This window comes from Dromaius novaehollandiae, chromosome 3 (assembly GCF_036370855.1).
Source record: "Dromaius novaehollandiae isolate bDroNov1 chromosome 3, bDroNov1.hap1, whole genome shotgun sequence".
Taxonomy (NCBI): domain Eukaryota; kingdom Metazoa; phylum Chordata; class Aves; order Casuariiformes; family Dromaiidae; genus Dromaius; species Dromaius novaehollandiae.
In genome coordinates this window covers 33,796,504-33,823,032 of record NC_088100.1, presented here as the reverse complement: position 1 = coordinate 33,823,032, position 26,529 = coordinate 33,796,504, and the positions used below count along the sequence as shown (strand labels likewise).

The following is a 26,529-nucleotide window of genomic DNA, read 5'->3' as shown; positions in this document are numbered from 1 at the left end:
TTAGTTATCCCAGTCTATCCTTCAGATATGCATTCCCCTGACGCCCACTGCATCCGTTGTTAATTTGATAAAAATGTACCTTAAAAGCATAAATCTCAGAACTGAATTGTTCTGACCAACTGTCAGCACTGCCTGTGGGAAGTTTCCCACTGCCTGGAAGCTGTGGGAAATAATCAGAATGAATGTACTTAAAAAAAACCCTTTTACAAAGGTAAAGTGCCTTTGATGCCCTTGCTGATATTCTATACACTAGGTGGACTATCTAGCTTTAAACATGAGTTGTGCTAATTCATCTGCTGATGGGCCTTACAGAAGAACCACGCTTTCTTGGGAGCTGTGGTGGAACGGTGTGTGCTGGAAAAGCTTAGTCCCACTACTCTGCACCACGTGACCTATCCTGGTGACAGCAGAAAACATGTCCAATTGAAATCCTCCTCAGAGGAAGGTCAAGTTGCAGAGGAGGTTCAAAGTCCATGACATTCCTCAAGCTCTACAATGCTCACCTTCCTTTAATTAATCATTTTCTCTCTGGAAGAAGAAAGTTAAACCTCTCCAGGGCAGTTACACAAAAGTACATGTTTTGGACTCCTCTTCATCTTCTGTTGGACACGTAATGTGAAGAACCCCATGTTCTTGTAAATCCTTTTAATCAGGCAGAAAGAACATGGAATAAGGGGGCTGCGAACAGCCAGCAAGATGGGGGCAGCCTCAGCTGCTTTGAGCTTCATCACTGTATCACTGCTTTCAGTGACTAGATTACCCACAAGACTTCCAAATACACAGAAAGGCACAGATTTCAGTAAGAAAGTCAGACTGCCATTCTTCTTTGATTCAAAATCTTACTCATAACAGTTTCTAATCCTAGAGATGCTTTACTGTAATGTGTTTGCGAACATGTATTAGATGATTTCAATCTTTGATACTCTCGCCAAACTGCGACTGACATTGAAAGAATTACAATTCTGCAAGAATTAGAGTATTCAGATGAAATCCTCATTTCACTGATGTATATGATATAAATACCAACCAGTTCAAAGACAACAAGATTTTAACATCAGGTCTGATCCACTGAAGTCAAAGACAGTCTTTCTGTAGACTTCAAAAATGGGAAGCAAAGTTACTTAAAAACCTCTACAATTTCCAAAGAACATTTGTGAACAGTAAACAGCTGGCCTATCAAAGGGCCCAGGATTAGTGTTGGTAAAATGCAGTATCTGTAAGAACTCTGTAAGAGTTTGGAAATAATGTTTCACAATTAATTTTATAATTTATAATGCCGGCTCACACTTAGAGAAAGAGAAATGGTATCCAGACAAAGTTTCACATACTCTCCACCTTATACTAGTGGAACACAGCCAGCATCAAGCAAGCAAGACAGATTACAGTACAAATATAACCACTGTGGATAGTCTTAAGCAAAGGTAAACACTAGCACTACAGTAACTGAAAAAAAATTATCCATATATCTGTCCTACAGTTTTAAGACCAACTTCATAAGAGTTTACACAAATATGGATTATTTATGTGAATCACCTTTATCCTGTCATTTGTTATAACACAAAATACTTGAAAGGCAAATTTTGAATTTAAGTAGAATTATCACCTATCTGCTTTGATTAAAAAATGGATATATCTATAAAGACAAACATAAAGAATTACTACTACCAATCAACCACCAAAACTGATTTGAGTAGGAAGTTCATGACAAGAAAAAAATAAAGAAAGATGGATGCTACTATTCATCATTCTTGGTAATTCAGCATAAAAATATATTTAAGGCACTGGCTTTTTTAAGCAAAACCTACCTGGTTAAGAATATCTGTTCCATGAAGACCATCCTAATTTAGGACAGAACTCAGAAACAGTGCTGATTTTTACATACACCAATTAATGTGCATTACAGACAGTTCCAATATATCAGATTATTTTCTCTAGAAATAGTGTGTTAAAAAAGAACAACGACAACTAAAATAAAAATAAATACCTAGACAAAAACAGGCTCTACAACAGATATTTATCACATTATAAAGCACCACAGTGAAAACACCACGAACATTTACAGAAGCAGGTAAAAACAGACTGAAGAACACTGACACAGATGTTGCTCTGTTGTATTAGACAACTTATTTCATGGCTTGTCACTGTTCAGGCAAACAGATTTGAACAGATATTAATTGCTAGGTGCTTTATAACAGTTCAACAAAATGCAGAGACGATATCTAAGCTGATGTTTTATTTTGGGCTTCTGGAACTTGGAAGTCTCTCTATATTTTTAAATTTCAGAATACTCCTCTGAGAGTGCAAGATGCAGTAAGACACTTTTCAGCTGGGAGGAGCTGACCAGTACCTGTCATCCTCCGGAGATGCATGCTGGATATGAATCCTGGGACTAGTAGGTCGTCTCCTCTCTAGGGAGGGGGACCATCTACCCCTGTTTGCCCGTTCAATAAAACAGGAAAAAAACAGGATATTTAGTTTGTGATAAAATTAAAATATATGGGATTTGGGACTGGAAAAATACCCTAAAAAGTAAGGAAACAGATATTGTGTCATATAACAATTTTTCTTTCTACTAGTTTTCTAATTCCCAGGTGTACTGTTCTTATATCTGTTTACTGCAGAAACATTATAGCTGAAACAAATAGAATGTGTACCCAAATAAGCAGGATTTAGACTAATTTAAATCTTTCTCATAGTGTACCATAAGTTTTCAAATATTCTCAAATGACAGATTATGTAGAAGTCTGTTACTGACACAGAAAGTTGTAATTCCAAACTAGAAGAGCTTTTCAGAGACTGTATAATGGTCACTTCCTGTTGACTACTGGCTGACATCCTAGTTTTTCCTAGCTCTTTGCATTGAAAAAATGCATTCTCAGTAAAAATGTAGGAGTACAAATTAGGAGAAAAATTCTACAGCATGAAGTAACCCTTTTTTCCCAATACAATAACAAGAGTCATCTTCTGCTCTGCTCCTCAGTTTCTAAAGCTCCCTTACTCTGACTGTAATGGATGGGCCTGAATAGCCTCTTATGTACTGCATAGCTGCTAAAAGGAAGAAGCTCTGTACATTTTAAAGGCTATACTTTTGATTATACTACATATCACAAAACCGCATGACTGTCTCAAGCATTTGTATCTCCATATTCTGTTCCCTTTGAAGCTTTGCCAGCAGTAGACCCTTTATACCTGTTCAAGTATTGACTTAACTGAATACTTCAGTAGAAACTGGAGCTCAAATTTTCAAGATGCAATATGACAGTACTGATTACTTCCTAATAAAGTTCTTTCACAGAACCAAGAAGATTAAAAGATTAAAGTGGGGATTTCTCACAGGAACATTACTCAATAAGCACTGTTACTCTCTTAAGTAACTTAAAGTACTAATGCGTGATTTGCTGTGTTAATTTAACGAAGTGAGCAATACAGTGCCCATTCTTCATTAATCACTGTCATTTTTATATGCTGTAAAGGTAAATTAATGAGCTACAACTAAGCTACTCACAAGAACTGAGGTAATTTTTTTCATTTTAAAATATATATTGAAGGTGCATGCAGCCAACTTCTGTTCATTTCTTGGTATCTTTGAAGTGGATGCCACTAGGTTATGTGTTACATAAGCAAATTAAATAAAAAGATCTGAATTGAGAGGAAACACTGGTGTCTTATATGTTTTTTTCTTTAAAAAGCTCATTTAATTTAGAATGATAAATAATATACTACAGATAAGCATTGCTTATTTAGTGGTGATGGTATATGGCTGTAAAGTGCAATTTTAAGTACAACAATTTACAACTCCAAAATATACTGTTTAATTGGCAAAAACAGCAAAACATAAACTACATAAACTCTGCACAACTATCTAATATTTCACTTTCTGAGGAATTTTTCCAGTCCATGGAACATGCAAATAACAAAGGTTTCAAGGAGATCAGCATCACTTGAACATTTAGGAATATATTTCAGAAGATGTGAAAGGAAACAGGTTGTTAGTAGTTAGTTTCTTTTTCTCTCCAAAGCAAGAGTTAAAGAAAATGTTAATGCATCAGTGCACTCAGTCAAAGCCCTTAATATGCTGATATCTACTATAAATATTAAATAGCATTTGATAGAATTAACTAGGTCATGCAGTATGAACTTTGAGAACATGCTCTCTTTCACTGAATTTTGAATGATCATGAGCCACATTACAATGCAGACAAACATGCAACAACCTGTCCTTCTACATGGTTGAAAGGAAAAACACCACAACACATTGCACACCTAATACAAACAGCTATTTTCCTGTGCATTATTTTAAATACAAATAGTGAGAATCAACATAACCTTTAAAAGCATGCAATATAAACAGCTAATATTCCAAAGTCACTAAAAAACGTTAATAAAATCACACTGAAATCAGCAAAAGCCGGGAGCAGGATAGGACTTAACTGGATCAAATGACTGTTTCTAATTCTCTATCATCTATTTACGAATAGGTAATAGGTAACTTTTTAGCTTTGTACGTTTGTCAGGTGGAAGTGACGAGCTGGCAGAAAAAATCCAGAAAGATTTTTGCAACATTTTGATTCCTATTGCAGCCAATCATCTCAGAATGAATCTAACATAGCGGAGCTGCATTTTGCAGGTGTGCTGAATGTGCTCTATACAAACTGATCACTCTGATGTGCTCTTCAGTTTCCTTTGCTCAGAACTCCACTAACTAAACTTCTCAGGACCAAAGCTTACAAATATTACCAATTTGCACTACCCATTTTGTGCTAACTGCTATGACACACCATATTTGCTTGCAATACAAGAAACTTAGAAATTAAATAAAAGCCACACCATGTATTATTAAATAACTATCATTGGCTAACAACTTAAATATTACCAGATTATCTAGGGAAGATGATACCATGCGGAGAAACCACTAGTGAATTGCTTCAGGATAATGCACTTAAATCCCACGCCTAGGTGCCCTCCTGCGCTGAAGCTGCTGACTGCACACAGATTTCTCTGTTCACAGACATGACACTCAACTTACAAGGAAAAAAGGTGGAAATTTTGAGACACAGTGAAGAGGACAGATCAAAAATGAAAAAACACACTAAAGGAAGTAGTAGCAGCACAAAAGCATTTTCAATGGCATTAGAGGGTATTTAAGAATATGTTATAAACTAACATGTCTTGCACATCGTCACAGAAACTACAAGAAGACAATTTTTTTTGATCAAAGCAGTTAGGAATAAATGAGAGGAAAAAAAAGACAGGCACAGTGTAAATGCATATATATGTATTAAATAAAGGCTATATCTTTTTGAATATCCTAGCATACTGTGCCAAATATACGAAGGATTAAGTTCTGTACCAAACTATTCCACCTACCAAAGTGCTTAGGTAGGCCTGCATCAGCGAAAGGCCAGTTTGCCAGTCCAGTTACACTAGCAGACTTTCCTTTTTCAAATGATGTAGCTTACAACAGGAGAAAAAGAACTTCTTTTCTAACTTGTTTTTAGTGCAACTAAAAAGGCTTATACATTCCAAACTAATACATATACTGCTAAAAGTACTTTTCTGCTGGTAATACAATGACTCTTACTGGTACAGCAGCTTCTTAAAAATAACAATTGCTCAAACCATTCCAAATGACAAGAAGAATGTTCTATAAAATTCAAAGATCAAATTTTTTTCCAGTAAAGCATTAAGGCAGAGAAATCGTGTTCTATTATCAGTCAGTTACACAGAGCTAATAGCATTTATTAAAAATGTCAAGTGGACTGTTCTAACTTGTGGTGTTAATTCCAACCTGTTTTATACTTTCTGAGACAAAAGGTTGGAGGGACAGAGTAGAAAGAATTTTCCACAGATAATTATACTCATAATTTAATTGCAGAAAATACGTAATGCCACATTTGGAATTCTATCTTTCTACTTTGAGGCCTAAAACCCCATATTTTAAAATAAAATCTACAATTCTACTCTGAGGAAAAAAAATCCACTTAATGAAAAACCCCCCAAACCTTCAACATATGTTTCTTACACACAATAATAAAAAAGTGGTGCTGTACAGATTGCACTTCACAAATCCATGTAGTATATCTCTTTGCTATAAGCAGGACGAACTACAGAATTTTGTCTAGTCTCTTCTTAGTGCATCTCCAGTAACGAAGTCTAGACAACCTTTCCATATCATCTATTCCAGTTTTTAATTATACTCACTTTCAGAAGCATTTTCTGATGTTTAACAGGAACCTATCTTACTGTAATTTGTCTACTATTCTTGTCTTGTCCAGCACAAATACAAAATACTTTTTGCATACCTTGAACTTAATTCTGTGTTCTTCAAACTAAAAGACACCTCTATCATTACAAGTGACTGATCTAGCTAAAGCATTCAACAGTAGAGGATGAAACCTACTTCCTCCCCCCAAAAAAATGATTTGATTTTTTTTATGTATTTAACATCTTTCTCCAAAAATTTGGTGCATTGGAATAATGACATATGTGTCCAAAGGAAAGAAATGCATTTCACTAATCCCGTAACAGAACCACACAGGTACATATTATTTACAACAAAACCATCATGGAAATTGTGAATATAAATGTCATTAAAAAAAGAGCTTTTCTTTACCCCCATGAAGGTCTCAAAGGCAAAACAACTATTCAACATCCTCTGGGACTTCTCAAAGCACAGACAGAAAAATTTCATAATGACACACTATTTTCCTGGATCATGCCCACAGATGATTCAGCAAAACCTAGTGTTTAGTGATGTTAGAGGCCACTAACACAGACTAATTTTTGGGTTTTTTTATGAGGTGCTCATGAAAAATGCTGCAGATTCTATTCAGTGCCTAGTGGATAAAAGTTGTTGGAGATGAATCATAAAGACATGATAGATCTAGTTAGTGACAGTGACAAATTTAGTTTCAATTATAATATTTTAACAAAATATTTTACAATTATCAACTATCATTTCATTGAATACTCAGCTTGATGGATGACATCTTGAAATGAAACTACAAAACATCCACTACTTATGTCCATACACTATTAAACAGCTGTTTATATGTGAATGCATCTGTATATATCTACACACATAGTTATTAATCTGCTGCTGCTATAATTTTTTTTTTTTTAATCTAGAACAGTATCTTGGATTTCATTGTGCATTTCCTTATTTCCATCATATTTTTTGGTAACCGCATATATATTAGTTATGATATCTCAGGTTAGATCTTCATAAAGAACAAACTAGTGTAGATCTAGTTAAGATATTATCAGTGGAAGACTTAGTCACTCCTGTACAAGAGTATAATTTTGAGAATACTAAAATTCCAATCAAGGAGCAGTGGGAAAGGAGGCAAAGAGAGAGGGAAATTCCACATACCATCAAAAGAAGAGAAAATTTATCTAAAAGACAAAAGTAATCTCTTACTGCTTTTATTTACAGGTCCTCTCCCCACACAATGAAAGTGAGGCAACTTACTTAACAATCAGACTGTGGGTTGATTGATAAATCATCTTCACATTGTTAGCTGCCATGCTAATTAAATATGAATTGTACAGATGAAATTATATTTCCACCATAGTCAATGCGAATCTGTTATTGCCTTTAATAAAGCCAGAATTTCACCTGAAAATGAAATAATTCTTATCCAAAAAATGCTGAAGGCACTGAAAATCTCCCTTGTGGAACAATCCACCTACCAAACACATCATTAGTATTTGGTTCACAAAAGATTTTGAACCAATATGAAAAATTAAGAAAGTATCCATAATGCACCTGCACAATTTAAGGAATTAATCAGTATTTAATTTAAATTATAGAACGTGTCTTTCTAAGACTTATGTGAACCTTAATATCATGTCACAGAGTGAAAAAATTAATACACTGATCACCTTGTTATTTAAACAGATGCAAAAGCAGATGCAGCAGATGAGATTAAGAAAGCAATGAAGTTTGGCTGGTTGATTTGTAGAAAACAATGCTATACAGACTACAGTTCTGGTTTGAAATATGAGAGTTTTGTCATATAATTTGTAGATTATACCACTGCCTTATGAGCAGTCCACAAAACAGGCAAAAAATAAATGTTATACTTTTTAGCAATGATGATAAAGATTAACAATTAAGTGGTGCTTCAAAATAGTTCACTTAACACTGCAATGCTATTATCAGCATACTGAGGACTTTTGTAAGCAATGACGTCAGCTTGAACTAAAACAAGGAAAGAAGCCAGAAGCAGTTATAAATTCCAACACACAATCTTACATGACATACATGAATATAGGAGCAAAAACATCTACAAATACCAAAGCAGACATGAATGTACAGATATGGAGAGTACTCATGTGAAGAAAAACAAAACTGATAGAGATCACCAGCACAGATGACAAGAAATTCATAAGTCTTTATTTTATACCTTTCTCGTTCTGGTGAATGCAAACTAGTATCTGGTCTCAAGCAGTTGGTACTAGCACTCCTAGCCCTGTCAAGGGAGGGCTGTAGTTCACTAGTGCCAGTGCATTGCATCCAATGGTAGAAGAGAAAGAAAAAGAAAACAAAGAAAGGAATACAATGTTAGATATTAACTCATAAAATAATGCTCTCTTTACAGAAAATGTAGAATCATAATGATTTAAGAAAAACATAAAAAGAGCTGACTGGATGACAGTGCAAATATTTGCTTAGAAAATAAAGCCAAACAAAAGACTGCTAGAAAATTTTTTGTTAAAAATTCTTGAAATGTTTAAAACTAAATGAGTCTAAACAATATCCACTTGTAAGAAAGTGGAATGAGAAATACCAAACAATAAATCTAAACCCTTATTAACAGTAGTAAACCTTAAGCCAACATAAAAGGATGTGATACACTATATACTATATGAGAGCAGTTTACAGTGAAGCTAAGTTATTCTGCGAAGCCATATTAGATACTAAACAGTAGGGGGAATTAATCCTCAGTTTCTTACCTAACCAGTAGGTCATCTCCAAATTTCGGTATTCGTGAATTAAGGCAATCACGAAGAAGTGAAATATCCTGTCTAATCACTGATTTGGTCTTAGCACATGAAGGCAGAGTTGAGCTTTGTAAAGTAAAACCATTTAAACAAAATGAAAATAAATCTGACATGTAACCAAAATCATATACATAAAGAAAAGAATGTGACAAAAAAAAGTGTAACATACAATGTTAACATTTATATTTTAGTATAGTTTAATGATGAAGAAAATTCTACCTAATATAAAGTGTTTGTCTTCTTTTATATGTAAGGGTTAATTTAGACACTTACAGCAAGTTATTTTAGGACTATATCCTTTATCTCTCCATTATCAAAACTGTATGAAACATGAATTTTTATAAGGCAATGCTGTTTATTTTTTTAAAAGACAACTAACTACTTAAAGGGGACTCTAAATACTTCTTACCTGTATATGTTCCAATGAATACCATTTTCTAGTAAAGGCATCTTGGGTGGTAATGTTTTATAGTGCCTAACAGAATTTCTTGAATGTGGCAGAACAGAAAACAAAACAGAACAGAACAGAACAAAAACATACCAAAAATAAAAATACAGATTAAGGTAAGGCAAGACTGACCAGAACTTAAAATAAATGCATGATATTCTACTAAGCTGAAGAGCTTGATGAGCAGATTTCTCAATATATGGTTTTCTCAATTCAGCTACAGTGACAGCCATTTGGGGGACATATTTATGTATTTACACTTTTGTTAGTACAGACAAATTCATGACAATACTAGCACAGATCAGATTTTTTTCCCTGTAATAAAAGTAATCTAAATTCCTTATATAGAGATTTTTAATTAAACTCCACAAGCTGTTGTAAAATATTAGGTTGATATTAAACTTGCTGTTTATTTCTGTCAGTAATGCTTTATTTAGACTTACAGAGACATTAACTTCTCCAGTAGCTAAGCATGAAAAGCTTGCTAAAACCTCTCTATAGATACTGTCCCAAAGTCAATTATAGATGCATTAGCATCAGGCACTTTAGAATGCTAAAGTCTTTTGAAAGTAGTAGATCAGCTACAAAAACCTCACAGTAATTAAATGCTATTAATAATCATAAACTAATTAAAAAACTAAAAGAACTCTTATGTGTCAGCCATCACAGCAATGCTCATGGGTGCTATATGACAACTGTCTAACATCATATGATTATTTAGAGTATGTATTATTTTAGAACAGGGGATATAGATTGCTTTATCCAGTTCTGCCCAGGTGAACAATGGGGAAATGTAAAGGCAAATGGTGGCTGTCTACATTCTAACCACGGGCATTTCATGGTTTAAGGGTTAATAACTAAGCTCCAGTAATTTTCCACGTACTCTATCCACATAGAACTGCGGTGGTATTAGCAAAAGGACCAGCAGCTTTTGAGGGTTTTGCCAGCTTCAAGAACAGTCTTTCTCAATAGGACATTTTGATTCCTACTGACACTTAGACCTAGGCACAGTAGATCAACATTACAAACCTGGCTATGTCATCCAGAGATGAAACCCTAACATTTGAAAAATCCTAAGGGATTTAACAGGTGAGCTTCGACCACCTGTCGTACAGGTTAGGTTGTCATTATTGCTGAAGTCACTGAAGTTGGAAAAAAGGAATGGGTGTCCATGAGATACTTCAGCTCATCCTGGCTTACTACAGATATTACCAATCAAAGCAGGTGTGAGCTAAGAGGTGGACTGCAAGCTGCACGGTTTATAGCACAAGTCTGCATTCCTTTCCACCATCTCTGCTACAAGGCATAACCCACCAGCAGACAGACAGGATGGACAGCTAGGAACTGGTGTAGCAAACTAACCACATGACTTGGTAGCTTGGAGCATCTCATGTTAATACGACAGACCCTCAACTTTTCTTTCCCATTTTAAGTTGAAGCTGTCAACTAGTCATAAAAAGATCATTCAAAAAGTTGTCTAGAAAATGAGAATAATGCCATATAATGCTATTTCTAACATGAATAAATGTTTGTCAGGCCATTGTACATGAGAAAGCAGAAAAGATTTGCAAAACCAGTCAACAGACCCAATTTTTTGTGAAAGGGTTCATAAGACTATATAGCCAAGGATGGACATGCGTGGACATTGTGGACACTATCCAGACTTGGATTAGGCTATTAAACTTCACAGTTAATTTTAGAAATCAACCTAGTGTTTTCTGTTATCTGAATACTCACATTCAATATACTATTGAAAGTATTATTCTGTGTTCTAGTATCCCATTATTGTTTCTTTTAAGTGGGTGGATTTGGTACTTACTTAAACATAAGAAAATAACAGAAACAACTAGAATGGCAAACTAAAAAGGTAAGCAAGGGCTGCACTGTCTGAATTCAGTGCTCCTCTTGCTCCTCTTACCTAATCTATGACTGCCTACGGAAAATTTTTAGCAGAAATTGGTTAGCAGGACAGACTGAGTAGCAGATTTGTAATGCAATTGGAAATCTGTAGTGGGTGGGCAAAGTTCATCAGAAGTCCATGATACAATGTTTAATTCATGGATTAAGTGACAGTTTAAACATTGTCACTGAAGAACTGTAAAGCGAATTATAACCTTTAAGAGGAAAAGGAACAATCCCATAGCTGGCAGGGCAGGAAACTGTAGAAAATGCATCTGAAAGAAAAAGGCTGTAGGATGGAGGCAGGAAAAACTGCCATTATATGACAGTAAATTGATCTAAATCAACAGGGAGTGAAATAAAAGATTAACTGTTAAAACTTAAAAATGTTGAGGCAAAAGCTTTTTTAGCTGTAGTATGAGAGTGAAACTCTTTCTACTGAAATTTAAAATGTAAATTTTAATGTAATGGCTGCACTGGTACTCAGCTTCTTTTGGAAGTTTTTGTATTTCCAATTTTACTATTACACAGTATAACAGAATGCAATCATAACATCTTCAGTTCTAATTCAGTCAAGAGAATTAAAACAACACAGGGCAAATCCATAGAAACTATTATGTAGGAGAAAATCCTACAAGAGGGAACTGAAAAAAGTGCATTAGATAACATGGTTTTAGAAGTTCCATGGTTTTAAATATATAACACTGACCTGAAAACCCTTAATAACACCCAGTTCCTGAACCAAAAAATAGTTAACTACTTCATTTATACCATTTGCACATGACAAAATCTATGATTCTATTGATTCTAACTGAAAGATCTTTTCCACAAGCTGATATGTATTCCTAGTAAAGTTACCAGATGTGTTAAAAAAAACAAAAAAGCGGGGGCAGGGGGACAGAGTTAGATTTATTAGACAAGCGTATTTCAGTCCAATTTACTTCTGCAACACTGGGAACAGGGAGCTTCAAGTATTGGGGGAGATACTATTCAAGATTAAATATAAGCCCAAACTGCAAATTTTATGCGTGGATCTAATCTTTAGCACAATTCCAAAATGAAAGAACAAGTAATGTGAGACCCCCTCAGATCTGGGCTTCCCAAGAAGCATTTAAATCATGGCCTCATAAATCACTGTTCTTTCCCCTACAAATGATCAAAGCCAGCATAGTATTAGGTGTCACAAAAAGTAAAGATCATTGGCCTGTTCTCAGCTGTACTATGGACATTTTCAGCTAGTGTAGACTATAATCTCCATTCTCCATGGCTATACTACACTTAATACTCTATAGAAGTTAATATTTGGAAAGGTCAACTTTTTCATTATGGCAATAAAGAAGCCCTCATTCTATAAAGATGAGCAGTCAAACACTTTATTTATTAATACATTACTACAATTTTATGCTAGTATAATTCCCTAATATCAAACACATGAAATGGGATAAGACCGGTATACTCTGTCGAAGAATCAGTCCACAAATAGTCAGGCAATGCTTTTCAAGTTAGGAAGAGATAAAACATGATTGTCAGCAGCAATTGTAAGAAGCTCTTTCAAAAGTATCTGGCCTTGTTATTTATTTGTTTAGCAAGTAGAAACGTATCACTTCTTAAATGTCATGAGGTCAGTCCTATCAGCTTGATCATTCTGATTCAGAATAAACTACTTTTCATTTAAATGATGAAAAGAAGTTTCAGGAAGTTCTAATTCTAACTTCTTCTCTGCTTAGACCAGCACAGTCTACTTTGGTCTTAAAAGATTAGTTATCCGACTACAATTTTTAAAAATCTTTTGAAATAATGCAAGGAGAGAGATCAAAATTAGGTTGTACATCCTTCAAGGTAGTAAATTGCTTACATTGCACAACACTTCAAATGCATCAAAATATTTTAGACTCTCATCCTAAACCTACACACAAGCTTAATTTCAGACATAAAAGATAAACAAAAGCCCAAATCCCACTTTCTCTTTTTCCTCACAATAAAGTAACAGCCTAGCTGAACTACGCTAGATGTCTTCTGTCTGAGTTTTAGGTGCTGTGGCACTTGGAGGAGTCTGAGATGTTATGTACATCAGTCCTGCAGTCTGGGATTTGGCAGGCTAACATACAGAACCTGCAACCCTTGTCCAGCTCACTGTTCTTCTGAAAACGTATCTTCAACAGCTTGCTGTCAAAACGCTAAGAAGAGGGGACTTTGTATGTATGCTTTTAGCACTGTGCAATAAATAAAAATGAAAACGAACATAAAACCCAACAAAATAGGAATGTATAAAACTATAATAATACTGGCATGCATTGGGAGATCAGGGCTTCTGCGACTAGACAGATAAGCTACGACAATCTAGCTGCAAAATCAGCAGTTAAACTACTTTATTCTTCTACTGAAGTTAACAAAAACATACACTTATGTTGACCTGATTTTTTTAAAAAAAGAAAAAAGTGAAAAAGAATAATTGACACCCAAATTACAACACATTAGAAAATTCTTTACTTACTAGGACACAAATACAGCTATGGAAAACAGTTGGGCACGCAAAGTATACAAAACTAACCAGATGTGTTCATGATTACCAAATTCCTGTATTTACCTGATGGTATGTAGGCACTCTGCACTTCTTCCTCGTTTTGCTCTGGGCAGCATAAGAAGCTCACTGCACAGACAGGATGGGTGGTGAGTGAAACAGATATAATTATGAAGCATTAGATGACATGAGTTATGCCAATGATATGCAAATGAAAACATAAAAAGAAACAAGAAGCTTGCACCCAGATAGATAGCCTGATAATGTTCAAATCCAGGCAGCACTTCTCAAGGAATGTGAGCCAAAAAAAGCCTGTGACAACTACATTTGCAGCAAATTCCTTTGCTCTGACACCTAATTTGTGAGTTTTCTGCTTTCAAAATTCAGAAGTACTGTTTCCGAGTTCTTCATGATAAAAGCTGACAGGAATCCATAAACCAGTTACATTTTGCTAGCAATCTCCTTTTTGATGAAGTAATTGCTTATTAAAACATGGAGAAATGTTTTAGAAAAAGGAAAGACAGTCTTCTGGTTTTTTTTAAGCCACAAAAGCATACATGAAATTGCAGGGAGGGCTAGTTACTAATTTACTGCAAACCAGTTGCCCTTTTGGGAAAAAGGAAAATATATGTTCACGGTAAATACTACGTTTGGACAAATGCAAGTTCTGACTCAAAGCTCTTCACAGTATTTTTTAATGCAGTCCCTAAGGAAATAGAAAATTTGCTGATCAGCCATCACAATTTTGTTTCTAATCGTTTCCATTTCACGGACCAGCCACCTATTATAGTATTACGTTACTGTAACCAAACACATGCTACAGCCAGCAAGATGGTAAAATTAATATATATTTATGTCTATGATAAATATGACTATGATATGACATATCGCTTGAATTTATCTTGTAGTTTTATGCACTTCAACACAACCACAAAGACAAAGCCCTAAAATCCCTAATTATCATAAACAAGAAAGTAAAGCTAAACTTCATGGAAACATGCTATTTTAAAAGCTGGGAATCATATGAGGTACTGTGGCGACAGAGAGAAAAAAGATTACGAAATATATAAAGGAGCAGTTATTCTATGTGTTTTGTGCTTCATACCATTATAAAATGAACAACATAACTGATGCAGTACAGGTAAAATTTATGTAAAGTTCTGAACTTGGAAAATTGAAATAATCACTTATAAGTCACATGTGAGATTTAATTTTGCATCTGGAACCACTAGCCTGATTTTGATGCAACAAAATATATTAAAGGTGAACTGAATTGTTTTTCTTAAAGTGAAAAATAACAAATCCATTCAAGCTCTCAGAGGACTAAGAGAATTTATCTTCAGGTCTCCAAACTACAAATAAATAAAATTCATTTTAAGATAAAGTTACCATTTTCTGTAGATACTTAGAGTTTCTGTGATTTTCTTGCAAGGGCTGAAGAAATTAGCATCAGCACTACAAACACGCAGTTTCATGGGCTGCTTACTTATTAGAGAGAGTAACTGCTATGGGAGAAGAAAGATAAAAACTCCAGCAGTCTGAAAGACAGTAGATGCAAAGTCCAGGTTAAATCTCAGGATACTTTGTTAATATTTACTCTATTTTTTCTAAGCCAAAGACTATTTATTATAACTGACCCATGGCAAGCAGTGATATAAAATACATCCAGGTAAGGGATATAAAATAGGAAATCCACCATGAAAGCATCTAGTTAAAAAATAAAACTAAGGAACCCATAACAGTAGGGCACTGATAGTATCAGACTATACTGGTGGTTCCATAATAAATTAAGAATTTTTTTGCAATAAAGATTATTCTAAAACAAGTGTTTGCTGATGGGAATATTTAAGTACTCAGACTAACAGATTTTATTTTGGAATAAAAAGAACAGAAAAAAATGAAAGAGCTATCTCCTTGAAAATAAGATAATGATACTAAATTCAGAGCAAAGATATAGTGCTTAACTAGATTTCCTAAAAAAAAGCTCTTCCCAGCAGATATATATATTATTTTCTGTAAATATACATATTATATTATATGTATATAATGTACATATATATAAAAAAGGTGAAGTGAACAAATCAGTTCCTCTGGAAATGTATTACACCAGATGCTTTAGTAAGAGGCTATAATAACCACTTTTACGACAAATTATTCAGAATATTCAATATTAATCTGGGACCAATAATAGATCACTGAGAAAATGACCAGAAGTAACCAGCAACTGCAATTTCTGTTCTGGAACTATCAGAAAAATCCTATGGGCCCATTCTCATTTTCCGATCAGGTGTATGTTAGGTATGGTCAAGAAGGCACTTGTTTATATGAGGGAACAACACGATACAACAGATAATACTGATACTGATACGAATACATAGTACTGAATAAAGATTTTTTTAAATCCTTGGATGTGAAAGAGAATCTTCCTCAATGAGAACTGCTTTGGCCTTCCCTATGATGCTGGTTTTATTCACTGACAGACAGACAGTGGAAGCTGTTAAGAGCTAAACAGCTTCCACAACTGAAGAAATCTGGGAGAAAGAGAAAAAGGAAAATGGGAAAAAGGAGACCACTACAAACAAGATTCTTGCTCAAGAAGAGTAACTGAACCTGTGTTTAGATCCTGCAGATAAGCCATGTTTATTATTCATGTCTGAGCTTTAACTTCCAAAAAGTGTTTTCTGAGCAATGAAAAGAAATGAAGACCGTTTCTTACTCCAGTCTTAACACATTCAGAAGCCCAGTGCTGCTGAGCTCTGTTCTGATGGCTTATCCCCATGACAGCCTCAACGCAAGCCCTGTTCTGCAAGCATAATCCATGCATATATCATTTATGTTTTGCGACATTACTGTAAGATAATTTTATATACATCTCTCTATATTTATTCCTAGTAACAACAGTTACTTTTTAATGTCTCCTCCTCTTCAAATCTGCTCAATGAGCAAACTGTTCAATAAATACTTGCAGGAAAATTTTGAATATATCACTACTTACAAATGATAACACCAAACATTTGCAACAAGTGGAAAATACTTGAATTAGCTTAACTCTAAATCTGATTTTACTACAGGTAAAAAGCATTTCAATTCACCTCTAAAAGCAAATTCAGTACCACAATCCAACTCAGACAATTCTGTACATACTTCTTGCCTAGAAAATATGACATTGAAATTTTAAATTGTTCCAAATAATTCATTAATCCCCATATGTGTATTATCATATTAAAAAACAAAGCAGGCAAGATCATATACAAAACTGAACTAGTTTAACTGCAGAAGCCATCTGTTATTCAATTTCTATGTTGCTTCAAAACTGGACAAAGAGTTCCAGAGATTTTTATGCTTTATTTCTTTCACATGTCTTCACATTCCTACAGAATGCATTTTCTGTATTCAATTTTCTCAATCATTTGGAAAGGTTTGGTCATCCTGACTCATAACAAATGTTAACTTACTGTAAAAAAATTCCAAGTTTTCACTATGACAATTGATAGTTTATGAATGGTAAAACTTTGCCATTACAGCTTAGCTATTGGATATTTTGCTAAGAAAACAAGTGCCCCACAAACACTGACAATCTATATGATTGTCACCATTATGCTTCCCAAGTACCAAACTGAAATACCTTTTCAACATTTTCCAGGTATAAACTAAGCAGAAATTTTCTTTTTTCCTCCATTTTATTAAAAGATATTTCTATATAATTGAAAACATGTCTACTGTTAGAGAACCAGTGTTCTTTGCGGAGTGTAGTCACTGCATGTATTCCAGGGAGAGATGTATGTATCCCAAGCATCAAAGACTAGAGATTTTTGCTAATTACAAGCACCGTAACTATTCTTGCTATCCGTGGGTACCGTACCAAGTTCAACAGAATGCTATATAAGATGTTGTGAGACTGCAAATGTAGATGTCCAAACTATATTAGCATAGGAATACAAACCACGGCATATGCAACTCCCAAGCAAGAGGAAGGTATGCCTGGTATTTTGTTGACTACCAAAACAGACAAACATGTGTCTGCGTTTTCTGTGCTACAAGGGTAACTATGGCATATATGTAGATTAATGGATTTCTAGCAAAAACCTCTGGGCTTACATTCATGAAACAAACACCGGAATACACTCAAGGACAAACACTCAAGAACCATTACTCTAGACGCCTGCTATTACTGCCAGCCTAGTGCACATTTTTACCACAAAGGAGGCATAGATAATTTAAGCATGATTAGTTTTGGCCATTAGGATGATTTCTCTCTCCTTTCCCATTATTACTAGACTGTGATTTTCCACTGAACATTTGAAAATCAGGCAAAGAGACAAAGACACTTCTAAACTTGTTTCCCAGTTCAAGCTGACAATGTACCTTTCTTGATCTGACAGATACTGACTATCCATGTCTCTGGATCTGTAATCAACTGGACTTCTGGAGGCATCATGGTGTCTAGTTGGAGAGCGTGATCTTCTCATTTGATGAATTTCATCTAAACTCCTGAAAGGCAGACATATGTGCAAAAATTTCATTTGTCCCGTAAATAACACACCTTAATGGATTACAGTACAAGTAAGTTGGAGGAAGTCTTTAATCAGTAAATTATTAATATAAAACTTTCTTAAAAAATACTGGTTCCTGAAGAAAAAAAACCCTCTTAAAGTATACAGAGCAGCCATTTCTACCTTTATCAGAAGTACGTGTCTATTCCTATGTACACTGATGGACTCAGCAAAAGTATTTCTAATGCCTGTACTTAAAGAATAACTGAGAAAACATAAGAACTGATAATACCTCACATATAATTAAATGAAAACTTTATTAATCCCAAACTAAGTGTGACAGAGAAGGGGAATAATTCTGTACAACCTTAGGCAGCCTCTGACCTCCACGACAGGAATTTAAAGCTCTCTCCATAGGGAACAAAACAAGAGAAGAAACCACTCATTTCCTGAAAGGTGGATTCTGCCTTCAGTGTAATAATCGGCATTGGAGCGAGAGGTATTAGTTTTACAAAGTATCGAACTAAGGGATGGTGGAGCTGATTATCAAATATTGTGTGTGTTGTGCTTACAGACAGAAAGATACAGACTTTTTCCAGCAAGAGCACACACCTCTGTTCGTAAAACGGGAAAGAGGAACTGTCTCATTCTTTCAATTATAGGAAGAGGAGCAAGTGCCACAGCCTCTTTTATGTACAGCCATACCCCTCTGCCTATTAAGGATACATTACTGAAAAGTGCAACCGCTAGTGATATACAAAAATGCTCAAGTGCCTTCATAGAAGATTCAGCCACTGACTGAAAACATTTCTGAACCTACATTTTCGTCATGGTACAATAAACAAAGATGATGAATCACAGGGGCAATATCAGTAAGAAGAGCTTTACAAGGTTATAATTAAGAATTTGTTTTGTAGGTGCTCTTCAGTGATTAATGAGAGCATGCTTCAGGTTCAAATGCTACACTATTAAATTAAGATACCAAAAAAAAAAAAAAAAAAAGAAAGCATCATGAAAAAATGGATAATTGCTGAACATGAGAAAAGTTAACAGGAACCAGTGACATATTATACAAACTTCAAACTTCAGCACTCAGTGTTTCATGATGCCTACCTCTGTAATGGCACATTTGGTAAACGTGAACGGGTCCTGCCCTGATCGTCGCCACGGTGAGGAGATACAGATCGTGAACGATGATGTGTTGTTCTTTGCTGTTCTGGCACAGTTAGCGTTGTGGATTTACTTTCTCTAGAACTAGCTCTATAGCCTACTGGTAAGAGGGCAACAAAAGGAAATTAGAGAATAAAAGCCTGGGTTTGCAAAGAATTCAAATGGTTAGTCCTTCCAGGAATACACATCTAAATGTTCACATAACTTTCAAATAGTCATTCAGCTGTTGGATATCCTGACCCATCATGCAGCCAGGACAAATTACTAGCATTACCTTTAAAAGTCTACATGTACAGAGGAAAAGAAACTGAGATGACTTTCAGTAGATATTAGAAGAGTGGGGGAGAACACTGAACTGATTCTCTGACTTGGGGAACAGTACCCAGAGTAAATTCTCGTACAGTAGTGAACATTTGAATGGAATCTAAGCAATATAGATTTCTTTCATCTAACAAATGGAAAAGGCATCCTTGTGAAGGCATCTGCAGAGACACATTCAGCACTACTCATACATGTGTCCTTCTGACTTTTGCTTCAGCTAAATAGAAAGATGTTCTCCTGCTGAACTTAGCCAAAGCTACCTTGTTTCAAAAACTATGAGCATTTACAGTACATTCGATAGAATATTAGCTGTTGCATATATTGTAAAATATTTTTATTCCAAATACTATGAATGAGCTGCAAGATTTTTGGTAGTTCATTTCTGTTTAGGTCTTAAAACAATTATCTGAATGTTATTCAATTTTGAAGTGTTGATACCCCGTGCCTTTTACATTTAGCATGTTTGCCTTGATACACACTTTGAATCTCATCCTAAACTAGATAACGAAGGTAAAAGGAACTGCTTTCAATAGGTGCCTATTATCTTTCAGACTTCAACTGCTAGTTTCTAGACATCTGACAAGAATCCCACCCTCACTGGCCAGAAAATTTGTCACTTCCCAAATTATTGTTTAGATTCCAAAATAAGCATTTTGCTTCATCTCTGAGTCTTTCTAGCTTCAGTTTCCCACATCTGTCCCTGTAATACGTTATTCTGTTCCGCTAAAGAACCATCCTGTATCAGAAATCATCTCCCTATGCAGGAAAGGACCATGATCTAGTCAGTTCTTTATCTTCAGTTAGATAAATTAAATAAATTGCTCTTTTAAAGCCTCTTGCTATGATGGTCCAAGCTTTTTTTGTTCTTATTTTGTATAATTTGTATAATTCTTGCAGTTCTTTTCTGACCTTCTACCAAATTTGTTATAAACATCTTAAAAGTATAGACTGGATAGAGTCAGTATTGGGCTTGGTCATGTTTTCAATGAAGCTTAATAATCCGTTTCACTGTAAGTCTGAACCCTGATCATGAACATCAAGGAGGCATCCATGCTATTTTTCCCAAATTAGGCATCGGTTTGCCAACCTATTCTAATGGACATCTTACCTATCTGAATGCATTATCTTAACATTAGACCTGGAGGAAAACTTTTTTTAAAAAGTGGTAAATAATCCTAGGATCGGAACATATTCCACCACAGAACAGATTCATCTAAATAATATATAAATGAGAAGGGGGACCTATTAGATTATGTATGCATTTCATCATCCAAGGAACTCTGAGACTGTTTTTCCTGATTATACAACTTATAATAAATACCACAGGCTCAAGAACTGTGATTATCTTTTTCAATACTGAGCAAACTAGTGAAAGTTACCAAAGATAACTGAACAACATCTAGGTGTTGTAGGGTCCTACGCTAGCCCCCAGCCTTGTATCAACTTTCCAGCAACTTTAGTCTCTAAAAAAGATCGGCTTCAATAATTTCCTGGCCTTAATACATTTATCACTACAAATATGAGACAGAGAAGGCATGTGGGACGTAGACAATGCTGACAAAAAGGATGACTAGACAGTTATAGTATGGACTTTTTGGTGACCATCAGAGCTAGAAAGCATGTGCAGACAGACCATTGCAAATGCAGCTATCATTTCACATCTAATTTTTGCTTCTTATACTTCTACTAGCCAGGGTTTGTGTGGGAACACGGGACATATCCTTTTTCTTCCATTTGTTGAATCAGGGTAAGGGGGAGGTGAACAAACCAGGGAACCAGGAAGCATTATGACTTTTGATGGAACTTTGAGGGTAGAATTGGGCCCAAAGAAAACTGCTCTTAATAAAAACATATCACATAGCTCAGAAACAAACAACATCAGTTACTATTATGCTGTGTGCATGTGTGCACTGTTCTCAGACTACACTGAGTTTGACACCAGAAATAAAAATAATGAATGTGTTTTCATATTTAAAATGTGACATGTGACATTACCCAAGTTTGGGGAGGGCGAGTGTTATCATTTGAAAACCAGAAAAGGGCATGGACAAAAAACTTCTCAGAGAGCTCATCAGTAGCTGTATACACAGCAAATGCTTGCCACCTACAGGCATTCTTAGTAGCAAAGATTAGTGAGTGCTGAGTACAAGACAGGCCTGTGAAAGTTGATGGTATGCATGAAAATATCTACACAGAGGACCTAGCAAAATCTCTGAAAATTTTCACCAAGGTTCATCAACCTTTTAACGAAGGACACCAATGTTTCACAGGTTTGTCATCACAGGTACTGTGATGCTGGAATATTCTTATCTGCTGAAAAAGAGTTTCAGAGTCACGCAGTAAAACTAGAAAAAAATAGGAAGCTCTCACTGACATCGGGACAAGGACTGGGTGCAAATTTTGAAGCAAAACAGGGATTCCCTCAGAAAGATTGCAATGGAGATTCCTTCATCTCAAGTACTAAGACTGCTGCTGAAGATGTGCCTGTTTTTTTGTTAGAGGAAGACAAAAGACTACACCAGACAGGAACTGCATGTGTCCTCTCTCCCAGGATGACTAAATCTGAGCTGTATCTGCTAAAAGATGCTTCATTTTCAGAACAAGCTTGCTTGAGATAAAATCCTGTCTCTTCAATCAGAAAGAACACTAGTTTGCACTTATTCAAAAACTAAAATCAAAATAATCCAAAACTTCTTTCCAAGCTTTAGGCAACAAAATACATTTTAGGTTTTTGAATATAAATTTCAGTTGAAAATATAATTCTGGAATACCTCTAATCCACCTAAAAGAACTATACTGAGGGTAAACCTATACATCCAAACATGTGCTATCCAAAGATGTTTTGCTATATATTTTTCATAGCTAAGCTATCTGGGAGACAATATCGGAAATCTGTGCATCCTGCATACACAAGGCTTACAGAAGAGAGAGCAACAGAAAATAACTTTTAGCTTAAATATTAGCTGAAGTATTGTCAAGTTGGTCAAATTGTATCTATATTTCCATAGTGACCATGACAGTGACAGCAACAGTAACATTTCCTAATATACTCGAATAAAAAGGCTCTGTGCTCTCCAGAGTGAGCAGAGAATTTTTTGCATGGCCAGCGTGATAGCAGCAACAAAGCTTATGGCAGTTTATGTAGAAGTTTCTCAGTTGCTCATGGGAAACTCTCAGGTGTGGTATGGAATGGAAGCTGCATGGATGATGAAAACAGTTCTACCAAATGTTCTGATACAGTCTTAACTTTGTTATTTCTAAAAAAAGGACAATACAGAAAATGACATGGTATTACTGTCACCCTGCTGCTACAGGAGGAATGCAAGTACAATACAATCATTTATACAAATTACTTACGATAGAAAATTAAATTATTCTGAAGATCTACCCATAGGACAAGCAACGCAGCTCACTAAAAATACCCCTTTGAATACTGCCAACTACATATCAGTGTTTTATTTTATTTAATTGAAAAATTACTCGAAGATTTGATTGAAAAGACATATCTGTTTCTGCAGACACTAATGCTTTAAACCATGTTTTTTAATAAATAACTGTAAGCAGAATAATAATTTATGTTTTTGATCATTTTCAAGTCAGTAATTAGAAATTGGAAATATTAGAAATATTTGAAAATGCAAAGACTATTTTACAAATGCATGAGCAAAACTCAGATAATGTGTTACCATTATAAATGCTAATCTGAAGTTTTGGAAACTCCTCTTGTTTTTACACTTTACTGGAAATGAGGATAAATATTTGTTTACAGCTAATTGTCCTTGCTCATAATACTAAATAACAATCAAAATGAGTTTTAGGTACATTCTATTTTGATCTTAAAAAAAGTGGAAAGGGAATTTTCTATTGTCATTTTATCAACTCTATTATCATGTGCCAATAACATTTTTCATTTACAGGCAATGTTTCATTAAGTTAGCCTTGAATACACGGAAATGTTGAGGCACGTCCCTATAACACGATCATCTGTACACTCTGCAAAAGCTGACAGGATCTTAAATGTTTTCCAAATACTAGAAATATCTTTTTTCATGAACTGAGGTTTGTTCTGTTGCAGTTTTTAAGTTATTTAAGGATAATAAAAAAGTAGATCGGGGGAGACTTTCCCTTGCTGAATCCTATTTATTTCACAATATATTAAGTATCCTATAGCTTATAATTTAATGTATTAAATGAAGTAAATTACAGTAAAGGATCACTGATGAATTTTTATCCAAAATCATACAATAGCATACTAGGAACAGTGGAATAAACTTCATTTATTAATATTTACTATCTCTCAAAGATGTGATTCCACTTTTTGATTTCAGGGAATAACATTACCTCGATCTGAATCAGATGCTTCCTCTATCTGTAGTTTTCTTTTTACTTTTCCAGGAAGTGTAGGAATTATTTAACGGTGGAATGTGACAAAACGTGGACCTTGGATGGTTTGCATATAGGTTATTTTGGATCCAGAGATTTAGTATAGTATAAGTATATAATACAAGTCCCTGTAGTAGGCAAAGGACTAACTTTTATCTTCAAATGCTTTTTTTTTTTTTTAAGAAATGCACATAATTCTTTATATTGCCTCCTGCTGCAATGCAGCAGTTAAAAAAATATTTTCTTCATATAAATAGATGGAGGCATACTACAGAGAAGCTTGTTAAAAATAATTCTGTTAAAGCTGAGCTTCAAATTAAAGGTGCTTTGACTTGCTGATATAAACTTTCTTTATTAACAATTCTATGAACTGATTAAAAAAAAGATTTATATATATTACTGCAAGATATGAAATGATAAATGTGGGCAGTAGAATTTTATAAACATAAGGAATATACGTCTGATAAGACAGGGAAAAACATTTTTCTTAAAATATTATTGAAATTGTAAAACTGCCATTATTTTTGATGTAGCTGCCTTTACTTCCATCTACAAGCAGCTGTTGAAACCTCCACAGAAACAGTCTTCCCTAATATTACTAAATGCTAATGCTGCATTTGCCTTAGCAATTGGTATAACATTTGAAATTATAGCTAAGAATTTCCAATAAATTTGTGAAATTCACCACAAAATTTTCATCATTACTTCTGCACTTACAGTGATCATGAGGCCGCGCTTTTGCATTTGTGTATTTTGCAGTTACGCACTTGGTTGTTTAGAAAATGAGGAATAACCTTTGTGAAGGTTATTAAGAAGGCAGAAAAACTTCTGTTCTGCAAGACTATTTTAAGACAAGAATAGATCAACAACTGAAAGAATATACCTTTGATAAAGACAGAGCTTTTTACCATTATAAACAGCAAGGTTGGTAATGTAAGCAAATAAGTAATAAAGAAAGGAGGTTTTTTAAAAAAAGCTTTATTTTTTGATCACATATTGTGAACCAAATTTTGATATTCTTATTTCTGCTGAGAAGGAATATCTTAATGCTAGACTAATCTAGCTGAAGTCAACAGAGACTGTGCCAAAATGGTTCAAGTGTGCACCTGGGCTGCACTGTGATCCTACATTACGGGGAAATGTGGCTGTGCACCACTCCCTGATGGTTGGTGGGAAATCTGGACCAGAGAAGAGCAGCAGCGCACCCTGGTGAGGACCACGACTTTCGGAGGGATGGGGAGGAGAAGCAAAGACCCTGCAGCACAAGGCATACAACTTCGATGTAACAGAAAAGACTGTTAGATGGAGAAGATGCTAATAGTATCACTCCATGCAAATAAAGGTAGCAGGCCACAGTCTTAAAAGATTTAGCAATGTGGCAACTAAGGAAAGATGTTGGATAGGAAGGCAGAAACACAAATCTGAACGTGGTGCCCACACACATTTGTGAATCTGTGCCTAAGATTCTCAAGCAATTGGGTAGACAATGGGACCGGCAACATTTTCCAGCTCTAGCTGCAATTTTCTTTGTCCCCAGTGTCTAAAGTCTGCCCCGTTATAAGAATTCAGGCTGCATCTACAAAGAAAGCACATACTCGTATGTGTATCCACTTATCTCACTGGAATCACAAACAGATGAACTCCACCCACATTTGACAAAAAATGTACCCATTAAGCTCCAAAAATACAAATTTGAGCTTTGTCACATCAGCTGCCAGAATGCTTCTGACTAAGCTGACTTTAGGAAAAAAGTTTCCTCACCCTTCTTACTTCTGTTTAGAGACTCTTAGCTTATTATAAATTCTTTTGTTACAGATGAAATCAAAGGCACACTTGAGCATGCACAGTCCTTAGAAATTTCCATAAGAATCATAGTTACTCATGTGTTGACCCAGTGAATACAATCAAATGTATTCAGCTGTCATCTTAATTTTGAATACTTCCTTTTTCAGATGGAAAACGGTTTATTTCAAATGGGAAATGGATGCCTTGAAGAACTGGCAGCTGAGAAACGCCCCTATTCTTAATATGGCATACTGAAATCTTACAGGAAGTAAGCCTATGTGGATACACCAGTGTCTATATTGCCAACTAGAAAAGCAAAATAATAAACAGGAAAAAGTACTTGGAAATATATGATTTATTTTTATTTGAAATGTTCTCTCTCTGCTGATAGAAAATTTTCAAGATTAATCACCCCATTAAAACAAATATTGTTACTGGAGAGAATGGAACTAATTCCCCCCTTAGTTACTCAGGTGCAATTGGATTAAAGTAAGGTAAGAATG

The 26,529-nt window shown here is 35.0% G+C and overlaps 1 protein-coding gene across 14 annotated transcripts in view; it reads right to left on the bottom strand.

Annotated features, from left to right (window-relative positions):
- The window catches only part of RIMS1 (regulating synaptic membrane exocytosis 1), a 356,720-nt gene that overhangs the window by 115,988 nt on the left and 214,203 nt on the right, over positions 1-26,529 (bottom strand). For 3 of the 14 annotated variants that reach the window (XM_064508658.1, XM_064508660.1, XM_064508667.1), the window contains exons 17-20: positions 19,481-19,637; positions 18,240-18,365; positions 13,941-14,003; positions 8,409-8,498 (exon numbers count right to left, since the gene is read on the bottom strand). In XM_064508658.1, coding sequence (XP_064364728.1) covers positions 8,409-8,498; positions 13,941-14,003; positions 18,240-18,365; positions 19,481-19,637 — 436 coding nt within the window. Of the gene's footprint in view, positions 1-2,347; positions 2,432-8,408; positions 8,499-8,958; positions 9,073-9,415; positions 9,494-13,940; positions 14,004-18,239; positions 18,366-19,480; positions 19,638-26,529 lie in introns of all 14 variants that reach the window. The other 11 variants (XM_064508659.1, XM_064508661.1, XM_064508668.1 and 8 more) reach the window with 6 other exon arrangements.